The 24467-nt window shown below is 38.0% G+C and overlaps 1 protein-coding gene across 15 annotated transcripts in view; it reads left to right on the top strand.

Annotated features, from left to right (window-relative positions):
* MARCHF1 (membrane associated ring-CH-type finger 1) overlaps positions 1 to 24467 on the top strand; it is a 299519-nt gene that overhangs the window by 154381 nt on the left and 120671 nt on the right. Inside the window, exons 1-3 of one of the 15 annotated variants that reach the window (XM_066996125.1) lie at positions 3508 to 3637; positions 3766 to 3805; positions 3901 to 3974. The exons of 6 other annotated variants lie outside the window; for them this stretch is intronic. In XM_066996125.1, coding sequence (XP_066852226.1) covers positions 3790 to 3805; positions 3901 to 3974 — 90 coding nt within the window. In that variant the 5' untranslated portion in view covers positions 3508 to 3637; positions 3766 to 3789. 8 more of the 15 variants (XM_066996126.1, XM_066996127.1, XM_066996116.1 and 5 more) reach the window with 8 other exon arrangements.

Here is a 24467-nt window from a genome sequence, read left to right as displayed (position 1 = left end):
AATCAGGATTAATAGTGTTTTAAACTGTAGGTGAAAAGGGGGTACTTCTCTGGGGGGGTTACTTGCTTCGGGAGCTCTTGAGTGTGGATTGCTTTTTGTGTAATTTAAATCAGTTACTAACAAATCGCCCAAAACCTAGCTGTCTTCTCTGACACATCATCTTCACCTGCTCCAGATCACCAGTTCTACTGTGTTACTGGCACCCTTCAAGGCTGAAGCACCAGCTAGCTGCTTGGTGCTGCAGGAGCAGGCCTCACCCAGGCCGCCATTACGCGGTGCTTTGGGTGAGGCACGGCGCTGCAGCTCCAGCCTGCTGGGCTGAGCGTCTGCTGAAAATAATACTGCTTGGACAGAGCACCCACACTGACCACCGGGTGGAATGAGTGCAGGTTAACATGTTTTCCAAGTGGTACATAATATATACTTCTCTCTATATAACATATATAGGTAACACATCAATATATAATATATATATAATTTTATAGAAGATATAGATATAAAATTACTTCATAGGATTTAAAAAAAAAACACAAACAAAGAAAAACTAAAATCTATAGATATAAAATCTATATATAGAATGCATAGATAAAAAATCACTTCATAAGAGCTTACTTTATAGGTAATTCATAACTTTAAAGGATCTGAGTAGAGTTAAAGGGTGCAGTAGAGTCCTGTAGAGCAAGGGAGACAAGACCTGGGATCTGACACAAGGTTTACATTTTCCATCTGCCTTCAGGCTTACACCTCTTCATCCTCTGCTCACTCTTTTGTAGCAGGGCTGTGCTCGGCTCCAGGTGGTCAAGCTCTGAGATGGGGTAGGAAGTGACTGAGGGGAACACAGAAGGCTGCAAGTCATCCTCTAACTGTTAGGAAGCACTTAGGAACTCTAAAAATAGATTGTAAATTGAAATGAATTTTGTTTCTTCTCCATGAGGCATTCTGATACAGCACTGCTGTTAGGAGAGGATAGGTATATTAACATTGGATGCAAAAGCCTTACATTTTCTAATTCTATATATTTTACCTGAAAAAGCAGAGAGGAAACACAAAACTAGAGTGTGGGACAGAAAAATGATCCCAGTCCCATGTCTGCCATTGACTTCTATGGTGTGCTTTTGGGTATGTCCTGTAGCCTCCAACAGCCTGCTTAATTTTGAAGCAGTGCTGCTCTCCACATTTCTACACACAGTGTTTGGCACCTTGGTGGTTTTGGGCTTGGTTAAGCACACTGGCTCTGAGTCTTCTGGGTGGGAAGTAAATTATTCAGCGTATGTACAGCGTGGGCAATGTCATGCTAATCTGAAATCTTGACATGGGGAAGAAATGCAACTAGTAAATCAGTTAAGCAGCATGCAAATATGGACTTGCTTAATGGTAATGTATATCCCTTGCTCTGGATCAGATTTTTTGTTCTGTAGTTGTTAATGGCATTGATAAGTTCACTTAGGGGGGAAAGGGGCCACAAGATTTAGTCATTTTAAAAAGAACTAAGCACATCACACCGTATAAGGTCTTTATTTTAGCTAATTCAGAAAGACATAGATGGGATTAAAGAGATTACTGGTTAACCTAGAAATCTCTGACTTGACACTCAAGTTCAGGTGATTTAAAATGCAGAATTATTGCCACAGTATCAAAAAGGAGCTTGACTTAAAAAAAAAAAAAAAAATTAATTAGACATGGAAAGACACTACCAGAAAGGTCATTTTAATACCTCAAAACAACTAGTTTTCTACCAATGCTTTTAGCAAAGAGGTAGGTGATTAGCATGATAAAGCAGGGCCATATTTAGGGATTCTTTCCTCACAGGAAAGAAAAGAGTTTATCTGTAGCTTTAAAACTTTCTCTTAAGCTAAAAAGGAATTTCCTTTACGTTTTAGTACAGTGTAAGGTTAAGAGTTAAACTTTACCAGTCTGGTATATGACATTTCTTGTCTTTGAATACTGTCAAAATATGTCATTGTATTGCACCTGTTTTCATAAGCAGGAGCTTGCCTTTTTTCCTTCATTTATATTTAAAATTCAGAAAGATCTTCCTGTGTACATTATAAGCTGTGTAAACATACATTCAAACTAACTTGGGAATATCAGAGAGTAAGGATGGAATAAACATGTAAAATATAACTAAAAGTCTGTAAAGGAACAGTGTAAATGGCAATAGACTTCATTTTCTTCTTTGTAGATAGATTTCATTAGTACAGCTGTATGTATGATGTGCAGAAGTACATGCACACATCTTGCAGCATCTGTAAACTCTCCTACAGGTTACAGTGCTTTGTTAATGCATCTGATAAACCCTTGTGCTAGATTACATTAATATACCTTAGTTTAACCTGGTGATATAAAACTGGGATGGCAGAGTAAACCAGCTCCCACCTTCTCTCAGCTTTGTCTCTTGTAAGCTCTGTTAACTCGGACTGAGAAATAGTAACTAAAATATCGGAGTGGTGAATCAACAGTGTGATAAATCCTCCCCACGTTGTTTTGTAGGAAAATCCAGGCTGTATGCAATGCAATCGTTTCCTGATAGAACTTAAAATGCAATTGTATAATACATACAGTAAAATAGAAATAAAGATGGTTTATTCCAAGGCCAAGGTAATACTTTTTTTTTTTTTAAATTCTTTTTAAATTGACAACATCTTAAGACATTGTTGGTGTTTGCTCTGTTTTTTTTTTTTCCCCACTTTCATTCCTGTATTATTTATACAGTGCTATTTGATTTCTGATCTAAGTATTTCTTATTCTAAAATCAAAATCTGTTTTGCATGCATTCTTAATATTCATCAAGACTTGTAAATATTTGTAAGAGGTGTAGATGTCATAAAAGTTTTCTTTCTTCGTACCTATTTTTGTAATACAGCACCTTGGATATTCTTCTATTGTTTTGCATTTTGGGAGCAGGGGAGGGGGTGAGAGTTTTCCTGGGTGTTTTCCTTTTTACAGCTGAGAGGAATAGGAGCAGCTGGGTGGGGAAAGCTCACGTACTTGTGCAGGGCGTGTGACTACTGTAAAGACACGTGTGCCTGCCTTTGACGTCCCCTGCTGAGCTGCTACTGGGGATGTCTCAGGAGAAGGAGAGCACAGCAAAGGGTTAACTTCGTACTGTCAGCCTCGGGAAGGCACATTTGCAATCGCTCCCAGTCTTGTCTTCATTTTTACACCTCATTCGCTCACCGCTGCTCTTCACTTCCAGGCAGATCCTTTGACCTAAGCAGATTATTGTAGATGCATGAAGGACACAGCAAGCTATCCGTGCTTTTATAGGAGGAGATTTTGGCTCCAAAATAGGACACTAAGCTTTTCAGCCTTATGCTGCTTTACCTAGTCAGCATGGTGCGGTGTCTCTGGGTGCTTAGTGGACTCCTTTGGAATCGGATGGGAAACAAAAGCAGAAGTGGCAGCCGCTGCAAATGTGGGAGTCTGTGCCATTAAAGGGAAGCGATCGCTAATAAGGGCCTGCGAGACCCAGGTTTCCGTGGTTTCCATGACAGTTATTAGGTAACACAGAAATTGAATTGTCTCCCACAATGCTCTCGAGGGCTAGGGGGGAAAGGGGTGCTCCAGGGACACAGCAGAGGAGTTACGACTTGCAGCAACTCATCACTCTGAGAATGTGAAACTCTGGATTATTATGGTTTACTTCTTTGCTTGCTGTTTCTCGTTTGTGTTTTCAGTTTGCTTTGCTTTACTTTTTTTTTTTGATGGAAGACCCTGGTGTATGCTGCACAGTTTCTCAAATAATATTTTCCCCTTTCTATTTAGAGCTGAGCTTGGCAAAGCAAGGATATGAACAATTATACAGGTGGGCTACTCAGGGGGAGTGAAGATATAAGGCATCCAATCAGGTATTGGCAACCTGCAGCACTGTAGAAATGCCCCTCCAACAGATTTCTGTAGTTCCAGCGCGGGAGACTGCCAGCAATGGGAGAAGTTCAATGGGCAGAAACAAAGAGAAGAGCAAGGAAGTCGAGGTAAGAGGAGGGTTTCGGTTTGATACGGTAGGACGAGTCTGCCTTTTGTGGCCAGTTTTTGGCTGCTCAGCAGGATGCAGTGTGCTGTAGCTTTACATGGTACACATGCTTGCAGTGTGCCTTAGCACACTGAAGCAATCTCCTGGGAGAACATCTCAGCATTATAGGAAAGAGGAGCATAATGGAGAAAAAAAAAAAAAAAAAGGAAGCTACAAACTGCATTGCAGGGGGGTGGTTTTAACATTTTGATTTATATGCATGCAGTCCACTAGAGCTGACCGGTGTTGCTCCTTATAAGCTGTCAAGTAGCAGTTTCTTTATAATAGGTTGGATGAAAAAGTAGCTTTAATAAGATTCCTATTTCTGCTTAAAAACAACAAAATACCATGATAAAGCCTGTCTTTCTAATATGCATGTGTTATTCATAGCAGATGTAGGCATGAGCTCTGTAACCTACTCTTTATTATCATTTGAAAGGCATGAACATTCTTTGATTCATAAACATACAAGGGTGTTCCATCAGAGTATCGCGTATCCTGTTGTTCCAGTTAAGAAGATACTGTAGGTTCATATTATATTAATGAATAGAACAAAATACGCAGAAAATCTAAGCAATTTTCTAATGATATGTTTAAGGTTGGAATCTCTTCTACTCTGTATAGGTCGAACATGCATTGTGTGAGACAAAAAACCCTCCGACAAAACCAGACATCCCTCCCCAACCCAAAAACCAAGTAGCTTATTTCTAGATGTAGTGGTAAATGTACCTGACAGACATCTGCTTTTTCCAAGCATGTTTCTTGTTTCTGTGTTTTTTTGTTTTTTTTTTTTTTTTGTTCCCTGTTGCAGTATGGAAAATAAGGAACTGTTGGGAAACAAATATGATGTATTTTAAGTATTATCTGAGAGATGAGGGAATAAACTGCATCCCTGAAAGAAGCAGTGTTTTAACTTTTTTTTTTTTTTGTGCCATATATCTGACTTAGTTTTCAAGAAATTGTTAAGTTCAACAGATGATTGATACCCCTTACGTGCAGAGAAGTATTAGTATGCTTGCAGACTCTCCTTTTGGGATGCCTTCTTTGCTCAGAATTTGGCTTCTACAAGTTCATTGATTGTGATTGTTCTGTTTTTGGTTTGGGCACCTGTATATAAACAGTGTCCTTCCCTGGAAGCAGTCCCCAGTTGCTTACTGGTAGTACTGACATCACAGTTGATAACATCTGTGTTCTGCAACAGAAAACTTTTGCTTTATTTTGTTTTTATTCTTCCAGTGGTTGGTTAAGGATGAAGGTTCAGGTGGAAACTGTTCTTCGTATTAAGACTCGACATGTGAAAAGCAGAACTATGAAACATCACCTGAAGTGCATACAGAAATATAAAACATTACCACAGCTTAAAATTGCTCTCTGGCATTCTGGTTTTAATTTGGGCATCAGAGTTAACTGAAGAATACATGCAACATTTGCACAGAGGTCAGATAGGTGTGATAGTTAATTTAACGTGGGGAGAAGTGTGGAGCTTCGGAATTGGAAGAATTTCATATGCTTTTATACATTCCTTTTCCCTTGAGGGCTGGATTGCATCATTTCCTTGAGACTCCAGTATCTCAGAAAACAAAGTCTTTTCTTGAAAGTTTTGGGATTTATATAGCAGAAAATAACAAAATGGTCAGGTTAGTTAAGTTCATGGAAGTTTTCTTTCTTCTAAAAGAAATACTGAAAAACAAACAAAACCCAGACTTCCAGTACTCCATTGAAATGCAGTTGCAAAACTGCCCTCTGCTGGACGGAGACGAATCATCCTGCTCCAAGACATGCTTGTCCCTTAAGGTTTATGAATGTAATTTATGCAGAGTAAAAACTCCCCAATACTACTGATGGATGTTGTAGATCAAGTGGTATAAAGACAGCATTTTTCACATACGCATATGTAAACTATGAAAATACTTCAGTTTGGTTTATGGATGTGCTTTAGGAGTGGTGAACCAGGCTTTTTACTGTCCAGGTTTCTCAGGCTTTTTTAGGTAGCTTTCTATCCCTGCCTTTCCTACACAGCATGGTTCTTACAGGGAAAACTTTCTTTCTTGTACTCGGTGTTTCTGTGTATTGGTGAGGCTGCGACTTTTCAGTTGGTCTGGGTTCATGTTATTCACTGATACTGTTTGTGCAAGTACCTGGTTCCTCTGCCTTTCCACTAGCAGGCATTTTGAGGTGAAAGAGCTAAATGATGGAGTTAAATGGGCTTCCTGGAGGAGTGAGAGCATCCAGCTAGTTTGGGAAGATGTGGAAGAAAGAAATATCTTCTAACAGTTGTTAGGATTGTATGCCAAATCCTGGTCTTTGCTTGTGAATGTTATGAGATTTCCTTGCAACAGCATTAAAATTTATCAAGAAGTGTTCATCTTCTGTCTAGTGGCAGAGCTCACTGCAGTGGAGGTTCACAGTGAATTACGTAAGTTTGGCTGACATAAGAACCTCAGTTGTGTACATTTCATGCTGCAGCTTATTCCGTAATGCTATTCTGTGGTTATAGTCACTCCTAGACATGCTTTATCTGAAGGTTATGCACACTTACAGATGATTGCCAGATTCTTAAGAATACTATTAAGTGCAGTATTAATTATGGGCCACTGCACTGTTAATGATGTGTAACAAGTCTCCACAATCGATATATGACAAATATTAGGAAAATCAACAAATATTAGGAATATCAACATGACAACAGTGGCCAGAGGAAGCTTTTTAAGGTAATGTTTCTATGCAGTATCCTTTTTGGGAGCAACAACTTTTCTGCTCTCGATTACTGTAATTTTTAGATGATTTGCCTCAAGACTTGGTGGAAGTTGTAGTTAACAAGAGCATTTGTATCAAATTTAACTAGGGAGCTTCTTTGAGTGTTGTCTGAAGGTGATGTAGATTTTTTTTCTTTCCATAATAAATCACTGAAAATCCTAAAGTGTTTTATACCATGTTACAGCAGCTCTGCACTATGTTTCCACATACAGGTACAATTTTCAACTTGTTTCACTGATTTTAGAAAGGCTTAACATTCATTAATGCTACTGGGTTCGGCCAAAGCATTTAACTGAACAACTTGTCCATCTTATTCTTTCACAAATGGTGTTGGAAAAGATTGTTGCAGAAATGAAGACCAAAGTATAGAGCATTGAGTGCATTCACAACATGGTGTGGACTTCTTTGGTGTTCAGTAGTTCAGCTTTTTTCAGTATTTGAAAAAAGTCATAAGCAGACATTGAAATGTGCAGTTGTGTTTTTGTGATGGAGAAAAACACTTTGTTTTCTGTTTTCAGAATAGTTTTTTAATAGAAGTGTAACTCAAAGTAAATTAAGTCAGTGACCTAAAAATCAAACGATGTCATAAGGCCTCCAAATCTGTGAAGTTTCTGAAAGTGTTGACTTCAGTGCCTTGTGACTACATAAATAACATTCCCCATTTCGTATGTGTGCTTAAACAGTTATGCTGAACCTCTGGTTGATTTTCTTTACCGTGTAACAAAGACTAAAGAAATGTATATGTTTTCTGCGGAATATGGTTGATGAAATGCCTGCTCTGCCTAATAATTTTACTGATCTATTTGTGAATATACACTGTGAGGTTCATAAAACAGTCTCTGTTTCCATTGTCTTGTGTACAGACGGATTATCACTTTGAGGTGCGGTAAGTGCTTGAAGAAGTTTTCATACAGTAGAGAAAATGGGACAGGGCAACCGAGTGAAATTTTAGCAAACTTACTAAGTAATGCTAACTGGGCATTTGAAAGGGTCAAAGAATAAACTGCCATAACTACTGTGCTAAAATAAACTTGAACGTTGTATGCTCAGTGTGGTAGGAGTATGCTTATAAAAGCCAACCAACCATACATGACGTGATATGGCAGAGAAGATACTCCTTGCTGCCAAACTACTTTTTTTTCTCCAATGTTGTAGAGATTATACCTGTTCAGCTGAACCATTATTTTTCAAAATGTGGTAGCGGAAAATTTATGTGCTGATTTCAAAAGGATTAACATAATGAACCATTGTCCATGAGAAGCAAAAATTAGGTCTGTTTATCTCAGAGTACAAGGCAGTGACCGAAACAAGTCAGTACTTGGTATGATTACCTTTAGCAAGAATTTCCCGTAAAAGAAAAGAACAAAAATGCCATTGGAACTGTAATATGGTATTTGAACTTATTCACCTGGCAGTATGACTGACTTGTTACAGTGATGATTCTTATCTCTGCTGACCCAAAACCAAACCCAATATCCTCAAGACTTTACAATGCTTGATATTCTGTAGTTAGTATTAACAAGCAGTGAGTTTGCCATGTTATTGTTGCTTTATTTTTAGTTTTGATTCTTTGTAGAGTAAAAATGCTGCTGTTAACTTATTGGTAAATGTTTTTTCTCCTCATGTCTACTACACTTCTATAGTCTTAATGTATTGTAGTTCTGACAGAGGTGATGATGATTAGTTTCCTTTACAGAAATTTATAATGTGTAATAAAATGCAAGGGGGAATTTTCTTTATCTCCAACACATATTAAAAATAAGTGCAGCTACATTAGTTATTGAATGTGCCTGCTTAAACATCTTTCCCTTTCCCTCTCAGATCACCACCCCAATGTATATCATACTTCGACATGACATGAAATTAAATTCTGCATGCTGCACAGCTTCGTACTATGGAAGGAACATGGGATCTCTGTTTTTCAGCAATGTTTTCATATTCTGCTATCTCAAAGGCAGCAGGACAGCAAGAGATCTGCAACTTTTGAGGCTGTAAATGTTATCAGGGAAATACTTTGTCATTTAGGATGCATTAAACTTGAACTTGGCATTTTTGCTGTACTGATTTTACCTTAAAAAAAAAAAGTCATTTGAATGTGTTGCTCAGCATGATGTATGTGAATTCATTGTGAAGAGCATGCATTTTTTTGTAAACAGATCTCTTCAAGTCAGAAGATGAGGCTCAAACCTAATGGTGATTTCAGATGCTATGTTAGAGTAGCTGATAACATTTACTTTATAAGTTATAGAAACTTTCTAGCAGACTACTGTTACTGCTACCATTTACCTTAAAGCTTGTAAATAGTTTGAGACACTGACACACTTTTTGAGGGAGAGATGGTAACTCAATTTTCTTAATGAGAATAAATTGTTTTAATATGTAATCTCATTTGATAATTGCTTAACTTTAAACAGATGTAATGATAGGTAACACTTTTAAAGGCCTATTTTCTTGCATTCTACCAATGAAATGCTTCTACATTTCTATTAAATGATTTTCATGCAATTGTGAAGTACGTACATACAGAGATGTTTCATACCTGAAGCCTGTTTGTAATTAATGAAAAAAGCTAAAGGTTTTAGATGTCTGTCTTGTTTTATTGTCTTATAACCTTTAGTCAAGCAATGCATTTGATCCTTTAGATGGGGAGGCACAATATTTAGTGTAGTTAAATTTCTTAATGGCTTTAGATCACTTTATGCAAAGGCGAAATCAGGGTGACTTGTGAAAATGTCACTGATATCAGCGCTACTAAAATAACAGATATCCTCGTGCATTTTCTTTTCTGGATGGCTTGAGGCATGTGATGCAAGGAATAGAAGTTTTAGATTTCCAGGAAATTAATGAAATAATTCTTAAGCCAGATAGTAGATGTTTGTGTTTTTTTTGATGATTATCTTGCTTTCTGATCTTGAAGTTTCATAAGTATAATTTAACAAATAAATACGTACAGTCATCTATTAACTAACATACAGAAATTTTATTACAGGAAATGTAAGGATGTTTATTTTCAAGTATAGCTGCCTATAAAGCACCATGTAATTCCTGTCCTTAGGAGATTTAATTTTCATTCAGCAAGAGATGGGAGGAAGGATGTGGAGGCACGGGTTGAGCTCCAGCGTATAAATCTGCTTACTGACATACTTTGACACACCTTGCTTTTTCTTCCTAGTTTGAATGTAATGCTCCTGTTGGACATGATGTAACATACAATATATGACAAAATCTCTAACCCTGTTTATTGTCAATATTGTATGGTATTTCTCAAAAGATGCAGAAGTTTATTCTTCTTTTCTTGCCATGACCGTGTTTTGGACAACTGCAGTGTTTGCACGGAAATCCACCTGTACCTGCAGTTATAAGACACTTAATGCTTTCTGGTGAGGTTTTTCTGTTATTCTGTAGTGGTAATTTTTATTTAATGGTGGAAATACTCCCAGAAGTATAGCTGTAAGGCAGTCTGTGTAGTTGTCTTTAGATGCTTTTAAAAGGAAATTCTTACCAGTAAGTCTTCTGACTCCTGTTTGGAACTGTTATTATTTTGATGTGGCTATTTAATGACAGTGAGAGAAAGGGGAAGTGCAACCTATTACAAGCTAGATTTGTTCTACTGATTTTGAGTCCTTGTTTCTTCTTTTTTTTTAGTTCTTGTGAATAAAACCCATTTCTTCTGTTATCAGTAAGAAAATAGGAGGTTGCTTGCTGTGCTTTTAATAGCTTACTGTAGGATAATGCCAATTCTTTACAGGCTGCTCTTCCTGATAAGATTACGTGAATGCTACTGGCTGCATAGTATGTATGATTGTCGGGCTTTTTATGAAAAGAAGACGGTAAAAGGGTATTTCACCAACTTAAGTTGCTGTGTATTGACTGTGCATCAAATAGGAGTATCGATTTGAAAATTGGTCTTTTCGCTGATAAAGGATTTGAAGCTTAAGATTCCCTATCTCTGTAGTCCGCTTCCTCTGTGTTTACAGCCAGTGCTTACAATCTGCTGAAATGTGTCTTCTGGTGCTGCTGAAGTTTGACTACAAGTCTCATGAAGAAAGCCTGAAGTTTATTTTTTTATCTTGGAACTCCCTGTTCCAATAAATGGAAAATCCGGGGGAGTGTGTGTGTATTTTCCCTCTCCTAGTCTAAAATCATTCTGAGTTTAAAATACTAGGCTTCAGTTTTTGTTTCATTTGGATTTCCTTCTAATGCTAGTCTGAGATTTTATAGAAGAAACATTGGCTGTATTAAAAAGTTACTGTAAATTTTCTTTCTAAATTGTGTTTTTTAAGAAACAAATACAAAATGCCAACAAACCAAAACCCCAAACCAACCAAATAATAATAATAAAAAAACTATATAATTTTCAATTAGTGATTGTTGATCCAGTTTTCAGCTATAACCTCCTGTTCACTCAAATTTCATGACTGAATTAGGTCTTGATGTTCACTCAAATTTCATGACTGAATTAGGTCTTGAGTTATGTTGAAGTAGTGGCTGTAATTGAGACAGTTTCCTAAATCTGTTCTAGTGCCTAAACCTGGTAGCTGAGCGGGACTGATGTGGAACTGGAAACAAGTCAGGAAACCAAAACACTGATCGTTTGCTCCAGGTGCCTTTCACACTGACTTCCATTATGAGCTGTGCTCTCTGAACCTCTCTGTCTGTTGCAGATGCTTTTCTTCCGGGGGATGGCACGTTGCAAATACTGTTCAAACAAAAATCATCCAAGACAGAACTTAGTCATCGGCAAAGCCAATGCTCCAAGACTCATTTTGAGGAGTACTCTCAAATCTAAACAGCGTTTTAACAAGCAGCTTTCTTGGTCTTGTATATCCACCAAATCTTGTTCTCGTTAAAGATGACTCACTGACACTAAAATCCAGTTGGTTTCAACTACTCAGTTAGTTAGGAAACATCAGAGAAGCTGAAATTCTCTCACCCCTGCAAAACTTGTGATGCCAGTGCTACAGGTGTATCTAGTTTTATCCGAGCCTAGCTATCTGAACAAGGAACAATTTTTAAGGAAAAAGTCTATATATTCTGGCTACATTAAGTACACAATCAGTCTGTACATAGAATTATATAAAAATATAATTTACAGTAATCTTTATTGTTCATAATGATGAAAATAATACTGAATTTGACCTGGATTTTATTTCTGAGGCAAAGCAGACTTTCTCAAAGACGCTTTGAATGGAGGTTATTCTAGTGGTGAAAGTGAAAAATCTTTTCCTATACATCACAGGCAAACCTTTCAGCTCATATCATCAGCTCCGGGAGGGTGTTTTGTATGTCTGGCGTGAGTGAATGGCTATAATATAAGCACATTAGAAATACAAATGATTCTGGTTTACAGCTGTACATACTTCCAAAATTGCTCCTGTAATGTGAAAGTCGATTTCCCTGTGGTTGTTGTGGGCCAGTGGTGTGAGTCCACTGAGCTGTGTGCCACCTACAGCCCTGTGCTCATATCAGCACGCAGCCCCTGGCTGGTCCCATCCCGCAGGGACGCCTTCCTGAGGAACCCTCCTGTGAAATGCTGCTTCACGTGTCCCTGCTCCTATTTGATGTGCATGCTTGGAAGCTTCTTATTTGGGGTGTTTCTTCTTTGAATTTGGAGTTATTTTCAATAAAAAGAGAGAAGGCAAGACAATGTATTGGGGAATGGCATTCGGCAGTGTGACCTTCTGAAGGGAGTGTGGCCATTGACTGCTTCGTGCTCTAGGGTGGGATGATTTAACTTTAATAGAAGATGGTTTTTAGGCTACTTTGAAGTATTTTGTAGATCTCTCTGCTCTTTTTCTAAGCTTTGCATACACAAGAGTCATGACTCATTTGTCATCATCTTAAATTGTGGCAGCAATAACAGTTTGCAGCCAATGGAAGCATTTCCTTGTATGGTTGTTGACTGTATCTGTATTGTGGAATAAAACTTTTCGGCAATTACCACGAAGCCTATACCTTTTATCAAGGTCACTTATTGCCAAATTTGTCCATCCCTGTAGTCTTGGGTTTATGTGAGTATAGAAAGATGGGACTGTTTTAACAACAGCCGTAAGAAAATTGTCTCTTGGAACAGGGAAGTAGATGAATTATCCGAATCCATATTTTACAGCACTGTCATGCTGAAATATTTTAAAGTGATTATGGCAGTACCTCATTGATTTTAAAAAAAGTGTTTTTCCTATTAGAGAGATTTGTTCTCTAGTGGCAGCCTAGATAAAAAGCACCCACACACTGTTCACTGTCATCTCTTGCAGAAATTCTTACAGAGCCTTAAAAGGAGACTTTTCCATTCTGTGCTCTCCCATTACTGCAGTAGCCTATTGCACTGCCTTCGTTGGTTTGTGGGAGATAGAGAGTACAGATAACATTTCACCATCTTGGTGCCCCTTATAGCTCTGAGCAAGAAACCTTCATTTCAGTATAAATTTCAAGTACCTGGTACAGGACCAAAATTAAGCGGGAGAAAGGTTAGGGTTAGCAGCACTTTAGGCAGCAGTACCATGTTAATATTTCAGAGTTTTAACTACTTATACGACTTACATTTATTTTAGATGCTCCCTTTCTTTGTCTCTGAGAGAAAAACAAAATGCCTGGTAGCATTCCCAGCCATCTGACTTCTCCATTTGTAGGCAAGGCCAGCACAGTGCAAACAATTAATTGGCCACACCTTTTAAAAACAGCATTTTGGTGGTGAAACGCATTCTGTTGGTATGAGTGTTTGCCTTTTTGCAGTGAACCATGGGCTGGTGAGAAGGGAGCAGAGTGGCTGAGTATGGTACGCCACGTGATGGATGTAGCTAGAGAGGACTGAAGAGGCGCTGGTTTGGTAACTGCTGAGGACTCGACACGTCTGTGTCTGTAGCACTGAGTGAAAGGTGCTGGGATCGCATGGGATAGTGATTGCCTGAGAGCTGTGAAAGCCTTGCTGCTCTCCCCCCGTTTTCTAACCACTTCCAGCCTTTTGCTGGGAACACAAGAGAGCAGCCACAGGTGGGGATGTGAGTAGGCCTTCCCCAGCTCCATGTCAGGGCTGTTGCTGTTAGAGATGGGCAGAGCCAGGGAGGCCTGTTAAAATCCTCTAATGCTGCTGCTCTGTCCTACGGTGAGGAAAGGAGGTCACGGCACACATAGGGATGGCGCTGCTGTGAGCTCAGCCTTGCCTGAAACATGTTTCGAGTCTCATTAGTGAGGAATCCCCACTGTAAGCCCCTGGCTGCAGGTAGTGTTGTTGGCCCGCCTAAGCTGCAGTGAATTGATTGAGTCATTCCTGGCTCTCTGCTGGTCCTCGTTAAAGGGTCTGCTGCCAATGCAAAATTAAATAAGTTTTCACAGATGGCATTATCAAGCTTTTTCTCCACAATCATAATTCTAAGACAGTGGATTTTAAGAGAAATGTGGCATTCTTGCCTAATGACACAACCCTAAGAATGAGCTTTCCACTGTTTACTCTCAGACACCTAATAATCTAAGCATCTGTCACCAGCAAGCCTGGATGGAAAATTTGGAGTTCATTTGATATCTTAATAAAGAATTCTCTATTCTCCTGAGTTGCTGCTGTCCAGGTGTTACAGGAGAAATACGACAGAATCAGTTTTCTCTCTGAAGCTAATATAACCTTTAATGTCAAATAGCTAAGTGCAAATAAACAGATTATGACATGAGTGGAAGTAGTATTTGTATCCGCAGTACGGGTCACAGTGCTGCCATAGACAAGCGACACACCTGCTTTTATAAAACTTTGAGGTATCACTGTCGTGCTTGTTCTGAAAAATACGGTTAACCCACAGAATCTTGCTAAACTAATTTTTCCCCAAATTAAAAAAAAAAATAAATTAAAAAAAAATCAAAATTCTGAGGATTTTTGACTCATACAGTGTGTTTTGCCAAACTGATTACCCCCCTTTAATGTATTTATCTGTGCAGATAAATCAAGAGCAGGCTCAGTGGATTTGACTAAGGTTTAACTAAACCTTTTATCTTCAATGTGACATCTTTTTTCTTCTTTTGTGTATTTTGTTTTTCCCTGGGCAGCTATATATTAAGACTTGATACTTTCTGGTGTGCACAAGCATATTTCACTTGCCATTCACTTTCTGGCAGAACAGCATTTGCTACTGGGTAGAATTGGAAGAGTGGTACATTTAAGAAAGAAATGCTCTACTTCTGCAAGTAGTAATGTGTTACTCTTTAAACACAACAAAGAAACAAAACCCTTGCTGATTTTCTAACTGTTCTATGAAGTAATTAGTCAATGTATACTTACCTTCAAAATCAAATACTGCAACAGGAAAATTGGTTTTATGTATCTTTATATTAAAGATAACGTTTTGGTGACACTGAAAACTGATAATGTAATATTATCTCATGGAAGTACAAATGGTATGATGTGACAGAGCAGGATGACTGAGTTCTCAAGTTTAGTGCAAATACCTGTTCCCAATTTTCTGCTACTGTAGTCTATGAGAGAAAACCCAAATAGTATTTCTGCAGTCTTACTCTGCCTGAGTTGCTGCAGAGATGCTTAATGCTGAGTACAGGTTCAGGTGTCATTTACAGAAGTAGATTCACTTACGTACTTCCCATGATGAAGGAAGAAACAAACGTTCATGGGAATTTGGCTGTCTTTCTTCTTCCATTATTTCCTTTGCATTTTAGTGTATGTACTGGGGGCTTCTTACTAGGTCCATGGATTTTGCGGACTTCTATGATTTAAATTGATGGATTGCAGCTACTTCCAGTATAATGCCTGAGTATTACATTGAGTATAAGGCATTTTTGAAATTTTAAAATGGTTGTTTATTTGACAAAAAAAAAAAAAAGAAAACACTCAGAAACCATATCAACAACAACAAAAAAGCAAGTGCAACTTAGTATCTATAGCAGACTAACCTCCGGAAAACTTGATTTCACTTCAAAGGAGCTTACAATGGGGGAAAAATACATTTTCTGCTGGCCTGCAGGGAAGTTTACAGTGCAAAGCTTTTTCTGTTTTTGTTGTGATCCTACTCATTTTTCCTCCCTCCAAATTTCTGGTTAAGAATATTGAAAGCTAGAAGGACTTGAGGAAGGATATATCACAGAAAGCAAATACAGATTTCTTGAGGCTCTCTTGCTCTGCCTACTCTGGCAGACTTCAGTGAATTCTCAAGCTGCAAAAGGGTCCCTTCTGACACTGCTCTGTTCACCATCTCTCCTGAAGACCTGAGAGGTTGATCTGGAAAGAGAATAATGTGCCATGGAATAGATTTGGGACCCTTATAGTGACTAAGCTGATCTCAGTGTAACGTAGAAGAAAGAACCATGAGCATTCAATTGACATTTTAAGGTAAAAGTTATATGAATATAAATATTGAATATATATATGAATATGCCTAATCTTGAACTGTAACACTTGTTTTGCTGGTTTTCTATGAGAATTGATCACACCATGTGCTGAGTTCTACAGGGGGATGCTAGATAATTTTAGATGAGTAAATTTAAGAAATTTGTGAGGCGTCAAACATCTTTTATCTTGCTAGATTCAATTCCCAGTTGGTATTTTAACTAAATTTTAGCTGAACATAGCCTGAGGTCATCTGACCAAGAGGGTTAAGGAGTTGTGTTTGGACATGAGAGGCAACTTCATGTGCTACTTAGCTCCTGGTCTGTAGGGACTGAGTCTCCCACCTGCCCTAGGGTAATCTTTTGGCTTCTTGCTCTATCTAAAGTTAGGGTGTTGTGTCCCCCCCAGCCTTTTTTTCCCTGTTGAGCCCTGGCTGTTTTACATCATTGGTATCTTTTTTTCATCTAACTCTGCAGATCATTTAAGGTTTTGAGTACTGGGTATAGGAGGTGCTTTGGCAGTAAAATGAGTTCTGTAAGAAATGTTAAGCCTATTCTATCCTAAGAATATTTTTGGTATGTCATATGGATTGCTTTTCTATCTATTTGAGCTACTTGTAGGGCCTTGTCTTTTATGATATTCCCATAAGGTTTTTTAATGTCTCCATGCAGCTAACTAGTTATCAAACTTGTCTAAAATTGTAACAAATTGGGGCTGTCAGAGATTGAATAAAAGCACCTCCAAGGTTACCGTTGGTCTGTTTGAATTTTGTTATTTGTGAGCGACAGAGAACCAGAGAAATTTTGAAAAATTTGAACCTCTTAAGAAGTCCTGCCCAACTTTAATATTACTTTTGATATAAAAAGAATTGTTTTGGAAAAACTGGGAAAGGATGACAGTTTTATGGTAAAGGACACGTTCCACTTTATGCACAAAACAATAGGGAACTTTTACCAGGTGTCCTCATAAAGTCAGCTGCATTTCATATAATGTTAGGGCCACCAAAAATCATGTTATGAAACATTCTTCACTTCTGCACCTGAACATGATATGTCTGCATAGCTATTATTTGTCATGCATGTAAAATCATGGATATAAAAACACCAGAGCGTGTCACAATGAAAATCAATTCTAAACACTTTGGGCGCTCGATAAATTTGCCATAAAATTCATTTTATGCAAAAGGAAATAAATGCATAGGCTGTAAAGAAGTCTGTAGCAGAAATGCCTTCAATTGTAAATTTGTGTTTTGTTTTGTTTTTCTGCATAAGAACAAAAGGATTAAAGTAAAAAGCTTTCCAAAAATTCCCCCTCTGGAGAGCTGAGCAGCTGGTAGAAGGTGCCCCTTGACATCAGTGGCCATAATGATCATGTATGACTGTGAGTTTGTACAACTTTTATGACCACTGGGAGGAAGAGTCTGTGGCTTGAAGGTGCTAGATGAGCAAAGTGTGTGTTTGTGTATGCCTGCAAGTCTCCGCAGTCTGACTTCTGTACACAGAAGTCTGCCATGTGTCAGAGAATATAGTAATTATCTAACGTAATTACTTTTTCCCATTGTTGTGGGCATCTGAAGATATTTCTGCAATTGCATTTAGCCTGTTTTTAATTTAAGACTGTAGCTTGAAGAAAGTCTGAATTGATGCATAACAATGAAGGAATAACTCATCAAATAATTAAGAATGGATCGTAAATCCCATTTCAAACGTTTAAAATATGTTGAAGTTTGTGATCAAATATTTAGAATATCTGCATTATTTTTACCTAGGCTACATGGAATCAATGCGTAGGAAATTATTTTCGAATATTTCTGTCAAATTACATTTGGCTAATTGTGGTTATGTGTTCTTCATGACTGTGTAAAGCCTGTGCCTTCTTTCCTCTTTGGCTTTTAGAAATGAAACTTCATAACACCTAAGGTACTCCTACTTTTTAGATCTGAAGTAAGAGATTCAGAGGAAAAAGTGTATACATTACACGTGAAATAATGCATAACTGTTAAATGCAGAGATGCAATACAGCATGCAGTGTTATGTTTGCATAATTTTCAGTTAATACTACTTACCACTTTCTCAATATCAGATGTCTTTTGACTGCACAACTTGAAATGAGAAACCTATAGACTTGGAAATAGGGAGAGAATGCTCTCTCCTTGATCATAGCATTTGATGGTCTAGTGGCTCCTTCTTCTCAGGAGGATAGTTTAAAACGTGATGATGGCAAAACATAGTTAACTTGAATGATTTTCAAAGAAATATTTTATTGCCTTTTGAGGTCCCCAAGAGTGCAAACTGTTATTGCTATGCATTAAGGATGATTAATGTGAATTCAAGATGGGAAGGTTCTGCGCATAATATGGGAATTCTCTAGGGAGTAAAAATATATATTGCTGTAGGAGAATTTAGGTTGGGGGAGACCAAAAAAAAAAAAAAAAAAAAAAGAGAGAACAAAACCAAACTATTCATTGGCATAAAACCACTTAGTTAAAAACAAAAATAAAATGCTAAGAGGGTGGCTATAGTGGGTTGGCAGCAATTTCTGTTGTAAGATTTCTCTTCTAGGAGACTCGTGCATTCTGTAAGGACACGCTCACAGCAGCCAAGGCTCCTGCCCCTTTGGCCCAGTTGAGAGCAGTCCTGTAGGCTGAGGGCCACTTGCTCCAAAGTGCTCTTGTGTGTGAGGTCTGGCTTGCAGGTGGCTTCCCAGAGTAGCCAGCTGTGCCACCTCGGTCTCAGCCCTCCACATGGTTCCTGGCACCTACTGAGGGGCTCTTTTCTTCACTTGTTATTGCTTTCTGACTTAGGTGGTCAGCATAAGCTACCAATTGCCTCATTGGTTGCATATTCCCCAGCTAATCTCTTTGGACTTTTTCCTGTATAATTAAAGCCAATTAATGGTTGTTACCTGGGTCCCTGTGACTTTCTGGCCTCCCACCACAAATACGTTACAAGGACGTAAAGCTGTATGACTGCTTGTTGTTTTTGTTCTTATCTGTGCATATCTATGCTATAGAACAGGATAGATTTTCTAATTTAGCAGTGATTTGGGTACACTTTCCTCCCAGCAGTTATCTCTGTTATCTGTGACAAGTGTCTTTGGGCATGTCAACTACTTGGGGGGCAAGTATAGTTCAGACCTTGTGTTGTCTGAGAGGTGCCTTTAGGTAAGTTTTACCTCATGGCATACATGTATACAGGTATGTGAATATTGTTTATTTCTTTTAAAGAAGTTTACTAATATGAATGAGTCAGCAGGTAGCAATATCTACAGCTAATGCTGCTCACCAGTTCCCATTTTGAAGATGTTTTTAGCTGCTAATGATTTTGCTGAACTTGAAATGTTTGGCCTAAGTGCTCTGTGCTTTCTTTTAACTGCAGAAATTCAAATAGGCTGATACAGATATACCTCTGAATAAAGCAGGGAAATTGTTTGTCTTGTCAGTGTTTAAAGATTTAAAATAAAAAGAAGCTTGGAGTTTTTAGTCTTGCATGCCTTTTGTCAATAGTATTTCCCAATTCAGTCTGAAAAAAAAACCCACAACATTACAGCAGAAAAAAAAAAACACTTTTTCCTCTGACAGTACTTATTTAAAAAAAAACAACTTTCAGAATGCCTTGAGAATACACTCTAAAAACTTTCATCTTGCTCTCCGCAATTTGTTATTCAAAAACTTTAAACATGTTCTGCTTCCAAAATGCAAAAGGCCATGATGCCATTTAAGTGTGAACAATAAAAATGTATTTGGATAGGTACACCAGCAAAATTTACAGCCCTAATAAACTGAGGACACATTTGGCAGTCTGATACAAGTTTTATTATAATGCAGTAGGAATGTAATACTGTAATCCATGCAGCAGTTCCCTATTATGAGTCAGAATCACAATAAACAAAGAGAGACTACAGTTTGGGTAGTTTTGTGTGCCTTTTAATATTACTGGTGATATATGAAACACACACACTACATTCCCATGTCATTAAAAAAAATCCTTTATGGATTTTAAAAATGAGATACTAGAGAAAGAAACTATTTTGGATGAGAAACAAATAGAAGGCTTTAAATCATTAAACTAGGTAAGATGAAAGTTTGTGATCATATTAGACCTTTACACAAAAAGTAGTTTCTTAAATCTCCTCAGTCCTTTTTCAGCATATCTGATGACAATATAATGTTGATACTGCAAACATTTTCACCATATTCCTTTATTCATAATCACTGTACATAACCAGGATGACACGAAGAAATACAAGCAGTTCTTGCTGAGAAACATAGTGGAAATTGATGAAGAGTGATGAAAAGGATGATGCAACAAAACAAGCAATTTATGGAAAGTGGATCCATTATGGCAGTCCACATAATTTTATATATCTTAGTTTTAAAAAGATACATTTTTCCGCTTACATGTGAATGTGTATTTATGTGAAGAAGATCCAAAGCACTTATACTAAGCATAGGCTTAGTCTTAGTGAATTTGTTGCTTATTCCATTTTTTTGTAAGGATTTCTTTTTTTATTTAAAATTGAAATGCTCTCAAGCATCAAGATGTAAACCATGTCATGCTATGACTAAACCATGCAGTTACTGTCCTAATTCCATTCTCCATCGGACTGCACTCCTTATTTCATTGTTGTTCATAACATAGCAGTGAAAGCAGTTCAGTTCTTTTCTCCGAACAAGGTGAGTGGAGCCATGGCTCTTTATGGTTGCATGAACGTACAGTCAGTATGGTACAGAGCAACAGAGCAGAAAAGTGCATGTCCAGCTAATGCAGAACTCTGTTTCTGCAGCCTCACCAAGAGCACCAAAGTCTGCTGAAGTTGTCTGATAGGTGGGTTCTGGACTGCAGCCCCGAAATCTATACCCGAACTAAGAATAACAAATCAATAAAAAGAATAAACTGGGCCTGGGGCAGTGAAGATAGAAGGGCATCATTTGACTTGGTATAGCTAAGTTAAGTAACTGTACCCTGTTTTCAGGAACCGATGAGAGTTAGGCTCTGGTGGACCAAATATTTTGGTGCCCAAATACCTTTAACTGCTCTGATGGAGGTTGAGGTACTGAATCTCTTTACAAACCTTGAGTCTGTAGCATAGCCATAGGGATTTAGAGATGCTTCATATCACTGTGCAGTTAAAGGGACAGATTTTGTGTTTTCTTTTCCTTTTTATAAAGTAATGAAGTACATTCAGTAGAGATGTTCTCCAAGCTTAACAATACTCTTCGTGTTTGCTAGAATTTTGCAACCAGAGAGCAGGAATAGGGTGAAATAATGGAGGAAAGTAATGCTTATTAGGACACTAAGATCTTCATTTCAAGGTTACTCTGATACATATTTGCTTCTTTGTTGAAGAAGTAGTCCAGAATGTAGATTGTATATTGAAGGGGCATACTGAAATGATTTTATAAGCAGGAAAAACAGCAAGAACCTATTCTAATTGGTCTGTGGTAGCATATTTCCAAGAAACTAGATTAGATGTAATTATCTTGGGAGGTTAGGCAACCCTCTTATCCCCATTAGTGTACTTACATAATACATATTTTAATACCATCTCACAGTAAGGCTACTGGTAAACGGTATGAGATATGCAGATTCCTGGTGCTGCCTTTTCTTTCTAAAATTCTCAGAAGAGATATCACCATTCCTGGAAATATGGTTTTCTTCCTTGGCTTCTTTTTGACGTAGCTTATTATGAACAGTTGTAATTTTCCCCTGGCTCAGCCTCAGGTATTTGGTTATTCTAAAATAAGGTGCAGTGAGTAGCTGATTTTTTCCTTCCCTTGGAATGAGGGTTGCACAGCTGATAATACCTGGTCAATCTGCTGGTAGAAATCAGCAGTAGGAGGAGAAGGAGCATGAGTTCATAATTTTCCTGTAGTTGAAGAAAAGTGAACTTCTGGACAAAAACTGATACAAAAGGGAGGGGTATTGCATGTAGAAAGTCCCATACTAATTATGGATTTTCCATTTGATGTTAACTTTTACAAGGTGAATTTTACAGTATTATTAATGAAAGAGCAGATTAGAATCCTGCATTCAGCAAACCCCTCAGTTAATCATGTATGTGAGTACAGCCCTTACTAGTAGTGTATGAAAAAGGAGAGCATTGTCTCCATGTGGTATGGTTAGACATGTGTGGACTTTCTGATATGTCTTTCAGTGGCTCAGTGGAAGATTTTGTTTTTCCCCTATCCTTATTTGTGTGAGTTTCAACAAAGTCAGTTTTAATGATCTTACAAAGACAATTGCAAGTACTGTCTCCTTTTGTTTCAGATTTCTTGCTAGTATTTAACCTGTTCAGAAACTTTTGTTTCTGTTTTTTGTTTGTTTGTTTGTTTTCTTTTCTTTTTCAAGTTTGAATCATTTAGAGGGATAGGATTCTAGAAAAAGGCTTTGGGTATAAAATAAGGTTACAAGAACCGCTACCTGGCATTCAGGCATAGAAATGTTTTTGTTCGGGTTGTACATTTCAGACTATGTATTTTCTTGACTTTCTACTTGATGCTTTCTGATATGGCTAATGGCCAAAATACTGAAAAAGATGCTATTAAGATGAATCCTTCCTGATGATGAAGGACTAATTGAAGCCTTTTCTGATTTAAAAAAACAACAACACAAACAAGCTGTGACCACACACACAAAAAATCCCCACACTCAAAACTTAAAGACTCAAATTTGATGCATTTCATTGTTTCTTAGCACTTTTCAATAATCCCGCGACACCTTTGAGTGCCTATTTGAAAAGCAGTTCATGCACATGCAGTCTTCTGTGATGGGTTCTTCCCGTTTTTATTCACAAACTGAAAGATGGTTTCCCCCCCCACTAAACTCTGTGCAAGCTAAAGTTATTTTGAGCAGCCTGCACTGGCAGAGGATAAATCATTAACATTTAATGCCTTTACAGCTTTCACCTTTACAACTTTGGCATGCTTAGTTTCATAAGGAGAAGTGCTGAAATCCAGAATCTTTACTGTGACATAATTATCTTGACTTTTGTATGCATTGGGGAAATAGGTGTGCTTGTTTAAGAAGCAGTCGGATCCTTCTGGAACAGGACCAAACCTTTAAAACCAGCTGGCCAAGAGGGCCAGCAGCATCCTAGCTTGTATCAGAAGCAGCATGGCCAGCAGGACAAGGGAAGTGATTGTCCCCCTGTGCTCAGCTCTGGTGAGGCTGCACCTCGAGCCCTGTGCTCAGTTTTGGTCCCCTCACTACCAGGAGGACAGCGAGGTGCTCAGGTGTGGGCAGAGAAGAGCCATGAAGCTGGTTGCTCATACAGGATTGCGAATTTCTTCAATTTGTCTAATTTTAGTGTAAGGTCAGTGGGACTTCTTGTTTGGCAAAACACTGGAATTTGTATTTAGTTCTAGGCTGCGGCTTCTAAGAAAAACAATATTTCCCCCAAAAAAAGAAAGTCTCAGATATTATAGTGGATCAATGTTTGCTGTGTTTGGAGCTACTGCATTTATTGCTTCAGAATACAATACTTTTTGTATGTGTTGGAAGCTCTCAGAAGATTTTACAAATAAACCTTTTGGGACACCACTACACGGCATTTATTTCAACACTCCCTCCTTTGATTTCAACATGTTTGTATTAAATTTTTCAAAAAGAGAAGTTCTGTCTTGGTTAGTAGTTCCTCTCTTTCTTGGGGGCCAAAGATATTCTCATACAGAAATATCTGAAAATACTATTCTGAATGGTTAAAAACAGTTTAAAGAGCTTGTTATGCCCTCTCAGTCAATTGCTTACCTTTGGCTATGAGGTCAGTACGGGCTGTGAGCAGTGTACATTGGCATATGTGAACAGATGGGCACAAGTCCAAACTCAGAGCTTACCTGTAGTTGTTCCTGCGTGTGTAGGGATGACTGCATTCCTATGTTTTTTTGCAGTCTGTATGTGCCCAAACCCTTACCTATGACCTCTGATACACATCTATCACACAATAATTCCTTGTTATTTCACAAATCTCTCATTTCAACCCCAAGTTTTGTGTTTTATTTAACTGTAAGCTCTTGTGGAGTGCCACCAAGTTTTGCACTTGGAACAGAGTTCCTTATTTTTTATTCCTGTTCATTACTTTTAATGTTAAAACAGAAGATGACCCAAAGTAGTTGGGTTCTATACTTTGTGTGCAATTAATGTTGCTTTACCAAATTCCGGGCACTTTCATCTGTGTGAAGAACAGAATTGCAAAGCTACGAAGAGGGAACATTGTGTAGCTTGTTTTGGATGACACATGAGAAGACAGGAGCTTCTCTTCAGAGCCTAGGCTGATTTGGCAGCATTTACACTTGGTAAATTTACCTTGTGTTCAACATTTTGTGGCAGATACTGAAAGAAATTCTGAGACCACCACCAATTTTATTGTTGCTAATCA

The sequence above is a fragment of the Anser cygnoides genome, chromosome 4, assembly GCF_040182565.1.
Source record: "Anser cygnoides isolate HZ-2024a breed goose chromosome 4, Taihu_goose_T2T_genome, whole genome shotgun sequence".
NCBI classification, from domain to species: Eukaryota; Metazoa; Chordata; class Aves; order Anseriformes; family Anatidae; genus Anser; species Anser cygnoides.
Note: the sequence above shows the minus strand (reverse complement) of the source record. Positions and strands in the feature narration are given on the sequence as shown.